This window comes from Homarus americanus, unplaced genomic scaffold (genome assembly GCF_018991925.1).
Source record: "Homarus americanus isolate GMGI-L3 unplaced genomic scaffold, GMGI_Hamer_2.0 scaffold14467, whole genome shotgun sequence".
Taxonomy (NCBI): Eukaryota; Metazoa; Arthropoda; class Malacostraca; order Decapoda; family Nephropidae; genus Homarus; species Homarus americanus.
The window spans coordinates 3,427,109-3,438,565 of record NW_024733734.1 but is presented as its reverse complement, the minus strand read 5'-3'; the positions used below and the strand labels follow the sequence as shown (position 1 = coordinate 3,438,565).

The following is an 11,457-nucleotide window of genomic DNA, read 5'->3' as shown; positions in this document are numbered from 1 at the left end:
ACTGTATGTAATAAGTCATTTATGTCCAATGTATATTTTCAGGCTTCGGGCTGCAAAACTTTTTCAATAAACCGTTAATTGTTAATAGTATTATTATTACTATACTGTACAAGTAAAAGAAATAATTGTCCTAAGGACAAACAGATAAAGGGAATATACAATTCTTTGCATATGAGTAAAAATACCCACCCACCCCGTCAGCAAATGATATTCGCAACCATTTTGAGACTAAAACCCCAGCGAATATTAAGGGCAAGTTATATATAATTTTTTAACACCACTTTTTACCTTACCATATTAGGATCAGGGACAGAATTTGGCAAAGCAGTTGGAAAACTTGGGTTACTTTGACTGCTTTCAGGCTGAATCCATGGTCTTAACGGCTCCTGGGAAAAAGTATGAGTTGGTGTAAGTATTAACAATTCAATAGGTAAGTACAGCTGTGGAGAAAAAAAATTGGCAGGGAGGAAGGGAGGAAGACTTGGCAATTTCGTGTCAGGGTGATGGAGAGAAGAAAAAAAATGTGGTTTGGGTGTATTGAGTTATCTACAGCCCATTGTTAGAGTAAGCTGCGCCTGCCTCATGATCAAACTATCGGGTAAAAAAAAATAATCTGTGGTGTGGAAAGAAAATCACAGACATTTTACTGTTACCATTATGCGACATTACCAAGTCTCCGCCTACTCCTACCTTGCCTCCCTCCCTACTTGCTTAATTCTTTTGTCCACAAATGTACATGAATAAAAATATACCCATAAATCATACAAAATAAATACTTTATATCACATATGAAACGACTAACATGTACAATTTGCTGTGATCCTTCTTCTAGTGTTCTCATATGTGACACTTTCTAACTTCATTAATTCATTGATAAAAGTCAATCCAACTCCTCAGTTTTTCTCATACACTTGTACCTCAAAGCATACTTGTTTTGAGAGAGAGAGAGAGAGAGTCTTTACTGAAACAACATTGTAATAAATTTAATACCTGCATTGCACTTATTACCTGTATTATTTGTTGGAGAGGTGCCATTCCTGTTGAATCAAATGACTGGCCTTGTGACTCATTTTCATATTTCATTTCCTCTTTCACAATGTTCATAGGGTCCACAAAGGGCTGTACCTAAAAATGAAAATCTTATTAATCTCAAAGCACAATCAAAGACACCCCATATTCTACGACATATACTGTACAGGACTGTAATTTTTGGCATTCACTACTTATTACTTTTTCCTTTACAGGAAAACTATACATGCTCTCTGTTTTACATAGCCTGCAACACTCTTATCATTTAATGCATCACTTTTCTGTCTCGCATCCCTAACATTTCACCAGTGACTCCATCCACTCTTGGTGCCTTAAACTTATAAAGCTTACAGCCAGTATTGCCTCTTTTATTACCCTTTTCTCCTACTTTGTTATGTACAATTCAATCCACCATGTTCTCAATAAGACACTGCCTCCTCTTTCTCAACTGTTTCCTCTTATCTTTAAACGAATCTTCTTTTACATTCTTTTACCACTTTCTTTATAATCTCTTTTTCTCCTTACATATTGCACTATCACCCTCTTTTAGTTTAACAAATTTATTGACAAAGCTTGGAGTACAGTTTGCCTATTCTGAGAAATTCAGTCAGGTCCTGACACTGAGGGTGGTATCACTTCTCACTGCCACGCAGGACAGAGGTTCATACACAAAGAAATACATCATATTCATTAACAGTATATATAGGTCAGATTCATGTGGGTGGTGTCACTGTTCACTGCCATGCAGGACAGAGGTTCGTACACAAAGAAATACATCATATTCATCAACAATATATATATATATATATATATATATATATATATATATATATATATATATATATATATATATATATATATATATATATATATATATATATATATATATATATATATATATATATATATATATATATATATATATATATATATATATATATATATATATATATATATATATATATATACACACACACACACACACACACACACACACAGTATTACCCCGCCTAACGCTTTCACTTAACGCGGGTTTTTTCCACATATACGCGGTGAGTGTCCGGCTCGAGAGCTATTTTTAGATTCGCCCCACCCCCCACCCGCCACCCTGCCTGACTGCCTGTTTAGCTCATAAAATTCATACAAATTAACCAGCCAGAATATAATTTACATTGCTGGAATTCTTAAAATTTGGTGATCGTTTTGAATATAAACATCATAGATTTTGCATTAGACATACAAATTTTAGATGTAAAGTTTATTCTGAGTAAATATGTTATATTTTGTGCAAAATATATGACATTTGTATTCAAAATATTCCTGGTCTTACAAGGACTCCAGCAATGTCAATTATATTATCCTAACTTTAGTTTGAGGTATTATTTATTACTAAAAAGGTAAATATTCTGGTGTTCCCACACATATGGTGAGACGGTTGGTGGGGGATTGGGGGGGAGGGAGGGACTGACCGACCATCTGTTACAATGAAGAATATTTTTTTTTTTTATTAACTGAAGATATTTGTTTTAGCTCATAAAATTCATACAAATTACCCGGTCAGAATATAATTTACATTGCTGGAATTCTTATAATTTGATGATCATTTTGAATATACCGTATATACCCGTGTATAGCACGAGTTCTTAAGACCAAATTTTTGGGCAAAAAGTTGGGGGTCGACCTCTATACGGGTAATAGTTTCGTTAGGTTGAAAAATATTTACCAGTAACTACCAGTAAACAATGGAAACGACGCACCAACGCACCACCCGCTGTGAGTGTCGGTACAGTTGCCAGGGCAGATCTCTTGCGTCATCATAGCAAGCCCAAAGTAGCCAAATGCATGGTATGGTATGCACAGGAGTATGTAGAACATAAAGTATTCATTTTTAAAAGTTTATTTATAGATACATAAATTTTTGTTAATTAAATTTGAAACATCAATATGATGTGAGTCAGGTCATCTACACACAGTTGCCAGTTTCAAAATTTTCCTTTTAAACTTTTAAGTTACCGAGTATTTCTTTTCCCAAATCGTTTTACAATACTGTAGGTAAAACAGTATACTATTGTGCAAACCCCACAGAAAAAAAATTAACAAATGGAGACACCAAAAATGTAAAAAAAAAAATGCTGTCTGACTTGCAACACTGTTGGTAGGGTCAGGTGGTTCTAACGGTACCTGCCAGGACCCGGTAATCAAATTTATAACAATATCTAACCTCAATTACTGTAGTTTATCTGATGTAGGCAATATGAAGTAAAAAATACCAGTTAAAGTGAGAAATTGGAAGAGAATAATTAAGAAAGATGTCGTTGGGCTATTTTTGGTAGGGCTGAGGGAGAGAGTACCAGCTGTTTGGTCTTTTTTGGCGGGAGAGTCACGCAAATAACCGTAGTACTGGTATTTGTTTGGTGTCTTCTGTATTTTTAAAAATGAATACTTGTAAATTAAAAGTACCGTAACATTGTATTATATACAAACTTGTCATATTTCTGGAAAATAAGAAGCAAGAAAATAAGAATACACCGGTAAACACAATTTCAACGTACGCTAAAATTAAAAGCTGCTTAAGAAGGGCCGATGCAAACACAAAGCCTCCACGACCAGGGCTCTGCCGTATCAGCTAGACGGTACACGTGTTTTTCGAATCGTTTTCAGTTAAAAAACTTTTACATCACAAGTGAATTAGGATAGAATATTAATAACAGTTTTTAATTGAAACTATCGACATGTCCACTTTCCACTGTAATACATACGTCATTTCAGCAAAAATATTACATTTCCATATTCTCAGAAATAAATAGTAGTTTTGCTGAAACGTGATGTATTTCAATGTAAATTAGGATAGACTACATGCAGAAAACAAAAGACTTTACCTAACCTTCCGATGTTCAAGAGATGTTACTCGTATTTTTAATAGTTTTCGGTTAAAATACTGTTATATTAGTGATATTCTATTCATACTGTGGTTGATATAATACCTTCACGGAAATGTAATATTTTTTGCTAAAATGACATACGTATTACAGTGGAAAGTGGGATAAAATTGTGATGAAAACAATGACTTTCGCTTTGTTTCGTTCAAAAGATGTTACCGTAATCACTTTTCGAATGGTTTAGTTAAAAAACTGTTGTATTGTATTACAATAATATCCTAATTGACTTGAATAAATATTACGATACCATATTTCTGAATATTTTCATTAAAATCCACCAAAATCATTTTCTTTGTCATCGTCTGCAGCACCAAACAGCTTCTCCCAGTCCTCTCCTTGAACAGGGCTAGAGGGTACACGTGTTTTTCGAATCGTTTTCAGTTAAAAAACTGTTACATCACACGTATATTTTACCTAAACTGCGCCTGAATAAATATATTCTCGGAAATAAATAGTAGTTTTGCTGAAACGTGATGTATTTCAATGTAAAATAGGATAAAATACATGTCGAAAACAAAAGACTTTACCTAAGCTCCCGATGTTCTCGAGATGTTATTCGTTTTTTTAATAGTTTTCGGTTAAAATTCTGTTATATTACAATGATATTCTATTTATACTGTGCTTGATATAATACATTCACGGAAATGTAATATTTTTTGCTGAAATGACGTACGTATTACAGTGGAAAGTGGGATCAAATCGTGACGAAAAAATGACTCACTTTCTTTCCTTCAAAAGATGTTACCGTAATCACTTTTCGAATGGTTTAGTTAAAAAACTGTTGTATTACAATAATATTCCCTCCTAATTGACTTGAATAAATACTTGAATGGAAATATACAATATTTTTGTTGAAACTACCCGCGTTTCAGTGTAGTGTGTCGTGATAATAAATGGTAAACAAGTTTATAGGACGTAGTGTTTCTCTGAAGGTTTTGTTGTTCCTTTACCCTCAAAAACTTGGGTCGACCTATAAACGAGGAATATCATAAATTAACGATTTCTTGGTCATAAAATCGGGGTCAACCTATATACGAAGGGGGGTTATAGACGAGTATATACGGTAAACATCATAGATTTTGCATTAGACATACAAATTTTAGATATAAAGTTTATTCTGAGTAAATATGTTATTTTTTGTGCAAAATATATGACATTTGTATTCAAATTATTCCTGGGCTTTCAAGGAATCCAGCAATGTCAATTATATTATCCTAACTTTAGTTTGAGGAATTATTTATTACTATACCTGGTTTTCCCCCCAAAATTTCTCAGAGGGAAGAGCCAGCGAGTGTACTGTGAGAAGAGTGGGAGGGAGTCGAGTCCATTATTTGAATGGACATTAACTTGGCGACTGTATTTCTCTATTTCTCTTAAGTATTAATTGTGTGCATGTACCATCATAAAATTAAGATGTTATTTTTACTAGAACATAGTTATTTGTCGTCAAAAAGTGGAGTTTGGGGATGGGCCAGTTTCTATTGGAATTAATCCCATATGTTCTGTTGTTCACTTAATGCAGTTTTCACTTAACACGGTACCCTCTGGGTTTTATTGACCGCGTTAAGTGGGGTACAACTGTATGTATGTATGTATGTATGTATATATATATATATATATATATATATATATATATATATATATATTATATATATATATATATATATATATATATATATATATATATATATGTATGTATGTATGTATGTATGTATGTATGTATGTATATATATATATATATATATATATATATATATATATATATATATATATATATATATATATATATATATATATATATATATATATATATATATATATATATATATATATATATATACGTATATACCCGTATATAATTTAGTTCTTAAGACCAAATTTTTGGGCAAAAAGTTGGGGGTCGACCTCTATACGGGTAATAGTTTCGTTAGGTTGAAAAATATTTACCAGTAACTACCAGTAAACAATGGAAACGATGCACCAACGCACCACCCGCTGTGAGTGTCGGTACAGTTGCCAGGGCAGATCTCTTGCGTCATCATAGCAAGCCCAAAGTAGCCAAATGCATGGTATGGTATGCACAGGAGTATGTAAAACATAAAGTATTCATTTTTAAAAGTTTATTTATAGATACATAAATTTTTGTTAATTAAATTTGAAACATCAATATGATGTGAGTCAGGTCATCTACACACAGTTGCCAGTTTCAAAATTTTCCTTTTAAAATTTAAGTTACCGAGTATTTCTTTTCCCAAATCGTTTTACAATACTGTAGGTAAAACAGTATACTATTGTGCAAACCCCACAGAAAAAAAATTAACAAATGGAGACACCAAAAATGTAAAAAAAAAAAATGCTGTCTGACTTGCAACACTGTTGGTAGGGTCAGGTGGTTCTAACGGTACCTGCCAGGACCCGGTAATCAAATTTATAACAATATCTAACCTCAATTACTGTAGTTTATCTGATGTAGGCAATATGAAGTAAAAAATACCAGTTAAAGTGAGAAATTGGAAGAGAATAAACAAGAAAGATGTTGGGCTATTTTTGGTAGGGCTGAGGGAGAGAGTACCAGCTGTTTGGTCTTTTTTGGCGGGAGAGTCACGCAAATATCCGTACTAGTATTTGTTTGGTGTCTTCTGTATTTTTAAAATGAATACTTGTAAATTAAAAGTACCGTAACATTGTATTATATAAAAACTTGTCATATTTCTGGAAAATAAGAAGCAAGAAAATAAGAATACACCGGTAAACACAATTTCAACGTACGCTAAAATTAAAAGCTGCTTAAGAAGGGCCGATGCAAACACAAAGCCTTCGCGACCAGAGCTCTGCCGTATCAGCTAGACGGTACACGTGTTTTTCGAATCGTTTTCAGTTAAAAAACTTTTACATCACAAGTGAATTAGGATAGAATATTATTGTAATATAACAGTTTTTAACTGAAAACCATTCGAAAAGCGATTACGGTAACATCTTTTGAACGAAAGAAAGCGAGTCATTGTTTCTGTCACGATTTTATCCCACTTTCCACTATAATACGTACGTCATTTCAGCAAAAATATTACATTTCCATATTCTCAGAAATAAATAGTAGTTTTGCTGAAACGTGATGTATTTCAATGTAAATTAGGATAAACTACATGCAGAAAACAAAAGACTTTACCTAACCTTCCGATGTTCAAGATATGTTACTCGCATTTTTAATAGTTTTCGGTTAAAATACTGTTATATTAGTGATATTCTATTCATACTGTGGTTGATATAATACCTTCACGGAAATGTAATATTTTTTGCTGAAATGACATACGTATTACAGTGGAAAGTGGGATAAAATTGTGATGAAAACAATGACTTTCGCTTTGTTTCGTTCAAAAGATGTTACCGTAATCACTTTTCGAATGGTTTAGTTAAAAAACTGTTGTATTGTATTACAATAATATCCTAATTGACTTGAATAAATATTACGATACCATATTTCTGAATATTTTCATTAAAATCCATCAAAATCATTTTCTTTGTCATCGTCTGCAGCACCAAACAGCTTCTCCCAGTCTTCTCCTTGAACAGGGCTAGAGGGTACACGTGTTTTTCGAATCGTTTTCAGTTAAAAAACTGTTACATCACACGTATATTTTACCTAAACTGCGCCTGAATGAATATATTCTCGGAAATAAATAGTAGTTTTGCTGAAACGTGATGTATTTCAATGTAAAATAGGATAAAATAAATGACGAAAACAAAAGACTTTACCTAAGCTTCCGATGTTCTTGAGATGTTATTCGTTTTTTTTTAATAGTTTTCGGTTAAAATTCTGTTATATTACAATGATATTCTATTCATACTGTGCTTGATATACTACATTCACGGAAATGTAATATTTTTTGCTGAAATGACGTACGTATTACAGTGGAAAGTGGGATAAAATCGTGACGAAAACAATGACTCGCTTTCTTTTCGCTTTCTTTCGTTCAAAAGATGTTACCGTAATCGCTTGTCGAATGGTTTAGTTAAAAAACTGTTGTATTACAATAATATTCCCTCCTAATTGACTTGAATAAATACTTGAATGGAAATATACAATATTTTTGTTGAAACTACCAGCGTTTCAGTGTAAAGTGTCGTGATAATAAATGGTAAACAAGTTTATAGGATGTAGTGTTTCTCTGAAGGTTTTGTTGTTCCTTTACCCTCAAAAACTTGGGTCGACCTATAAACGAGGAATATCATAAATTAACGATTTCTTGGTCATAAAATCGGGGTCGACCTATATACGAAGGGGGGTTATAGACGAGTATATATATATATATATATATATATATATATATATATATATATATATATATATATATATACAGTTGTACCCCACTTAACGCGGTCAATAGAACCCAGAGGGTCCCGCGTTAAGTGAAATCCGCGTTAAGTGAAATCCGCGTAAAGTGAACAACAGAACATATGGGATTAATTCCAATAGAAACCGGCCCGACCCCCAAACTCCACTTTTTGAAGGCACATACCTATGTTGTAGTAAAAATAACATCTTAATTTTATGATGGTACATGCACACAATTAATACTTAAGAGAAATAGAGAAATACAGTTGCCAAGTTAATGTCCATTCAAATAATGGACTCAACTCCCTCCCCCTCTCACACTACACAGCCGGCTAACAGATGGTCGGTCGGTCCCTCCCTACCCCCCCCGACCCCCCACCAACCGTCCCAAGGAGATGTGTGGGATAACCTCAAACTAAAGTTAGGAAAATATAATTGACATTGCTGGATTCCTTGTAAGACCAGGAATATTTTGAATATAAATGTCATATATTTTGGACAAAAGATAACAGTTACCTAGAGAAAAATTTTTATCTAAAAATTGTAAGTTTAAAGCAAAATATATGATGTTTATATTCAAAATGATCACCAAATTATAAGAATTCCAGCAATGTAAATTATATTCTGACCGGGTAATTTGTATGAATTTTATGAGCTAAAACAAATATCTTCAGTTAATAAAAAAAAAATAATCTTCACGACACTATCTGTCAATCAAAGTACCCCACCTTGCCTCCCCCCCTCTTCCAACCGCGCGGTCAGTCCCAACCCTCCCCCCACCCCCCACCAATCCTCCCTTCCAGAGTTTTTAACATTTAGTATTAAATAATACCTCAGATTAAAGTTAGGATAATATAATTGACATTGCTGGATTCCTTGTAAGACCAGGAATATTTTGAATATAAATGTCATATATTTTGCACAAAAGATACCATAGTTACCTAGAGAAAAAATTTTATCTAAAAATTGTAAGTTTAAAGCAAAATATATGATGTTTATATTCAAAATGATCACCAAATTATAAGAATTCCAGCAATGTAAATTATATTCTGACCGGGTAATTTGTATGAATTTTATGAGCTAAAACAAATATCTTCAGTTAATAAAAAATAATAATAATTCTTCACACGGTAACAGATGGTCGGTTGGTCCCTCCCTCCCCCCCACCCCCCACCAACCGTCCCAAGGAGATGTGTGGGATAACCACTAAATTTTAATAAATAATACCTCAAACTAAAGTTAGGATAATATAATTGACATTGCTGGATTCCTTGGAAGACCAGGAATATTTTGAATATAAATGTCATATATTTTGGACAAAAGATACCATAGTTACCTAGAGAAAAAATTTTATCTAAAAATTGTAAGTTTAAAGCAAAATATATGATGTTTATATTCAAAATGATCACCAAATTATAAGAATTCCAGCAATGTAAATTATATTCTGGCCTGGTAATTTGTATGAATTTTATGAGCTAAAACAGGCAGTCAGGCAGGGTGGCGGGTGGGGCAAATCTAAAAATAGCGTCTCGGACACTCACCGCGTATATGTGGAATAAATCCGCGTTAAGTGAAAGTTCAGCTTTGGCAAGGCACCGCGTATATGCGAAAACGCGTTAAGTGAAACCGCGTTAGGCGGGGTAAAACTGTATATATATATATATATATATATATATATATATATATATATATATATATATATATATATATATATATATATATATATATATATATATATATATATATATATATATATATATATATATATATATATATATATATATATATATATATATATATATATATATATATATACAGTATATATATATATGTATGTATGTATGTATGTATGTATGTATGTATGTATGTATGTAATGTATGTATGTATGTATGTATGTATGTATGTATGTATGTATGTATGTATGTAATGTAATGTATGTATGTATGTATGTATGTGTGGCTAATGTATGTATGTATGTGTGTATGTATGTATGTATGTATGTATGTATGTATGTATGTATGTATGTATGTATGTATGTATATATATATATATATATATATATATATATATATATATATATATATATATATATATATATATATATATATATATATATATATATATATATATATATATATATATATATATATATGATGGTATGCACACACAATTAATAATTAAGAGAAATATCAATAATATTAGTTTTTTTAACACTTACATTAGTAGAAAAGATGGCTGGGCACACGGGGATGGGGGATTGGTTCCGAGGCAGAGGGCAGATTATTGGCCCTCACCTGTATCACTTGTATCAATTGTATCACTATCCACCACAGAGGCTTGCAAGGCCTCTTTGTCAAACCCCTCAAAGGCCATATAAGTCCATATCGTCACTATCACTGACTTGGGCCGGCTGTGGTGGGTGGCAGGTGAAGAACTCGGTAATGTTTTGATGACTGGGCGACCTTGTGTGCACCCTGCCCGCGCCACTTCCCGCGTATATGAGTAGATGCACCGCATAAAGTGGGAATTCCGGTTCTGGTGGGGTACCGCGTAAATGTGGAAACGCGTTAATGGGAACCACGTAAATCGGGATATTACTGTACACTTTCTATTAACTTTTGAAACAACACTACCATCACTTGCTCTCTTGCTCATGTTGAATAGGGATGCAAAAATGCTATTAGAAACTGGAGAAAGTTTTTATCCTGTTCCTGTTCAGATGCGTGAAAACAAAAGGCCCGTCAAGCTCCGACTGTTGTTTACTGGTGATGCGCATTAACACTCATTAACCAGGCAGCTTCTTTGCGTAAGGTGCTCTTAATTTTTTCTTACAGTATTTTTATATTTTTTTATTATACATATCAGAATTTAGTTATTATTTATATGATAATGTAAATTTATTTTATTTTTATTATATTTTGGTCGTAAATACGAATGAAATAAGGACTTAAATTGAATTGGGTCCTAAATTAACTATGGTCTTAAATACGAAAAACTGTTGGTCGAACCGTTGATATCAGAGGCTTTACTGTATACCTGTACAGTACCTGTAAATACAGAGAGTACTGTACTGTATTTATATACTGCAATGCAGAGTGCTTCCTCTTACTCTCACCTCCATCAGTAGCTAGATGTTTTTGACATTCGGGAGCCAT

General features: G+C 32.8%; 1 protein-coding gene across 2 annotated transcripts in view; it reads right to left on the bottom strand.

Moving 5' to 3' along the window:
* Positions 1 to 258: 258 nt before the first annotated feature.
* Positions 259 to 11,457, bottom strand: part of LOC121869934 (protein tramtrack, beta isoform-like) — a 93,366-nt gene continuing 82,167 nt past the window's right edge. For both annotated transcript variants that reach the window (XM_042371500.1, XM_042371499.1), the window contains exons 5-6: positions 1,009 to 1,125; positions 259 to 386 (exon numbers count right to left, since the gene is read on the bottom strand). In XM_042371500.1, coding sequence (XP_042227434.1) covers positions 285 to 386; positions 1,009 to 1,125 — 219 coding nt within the window. In that variant the 3' untranslated portion in view covers positions 259 to 284. The remainder of the gene's footprint in view (positions 387 to 1,008; positions 1,126 to 11,457) is intronic.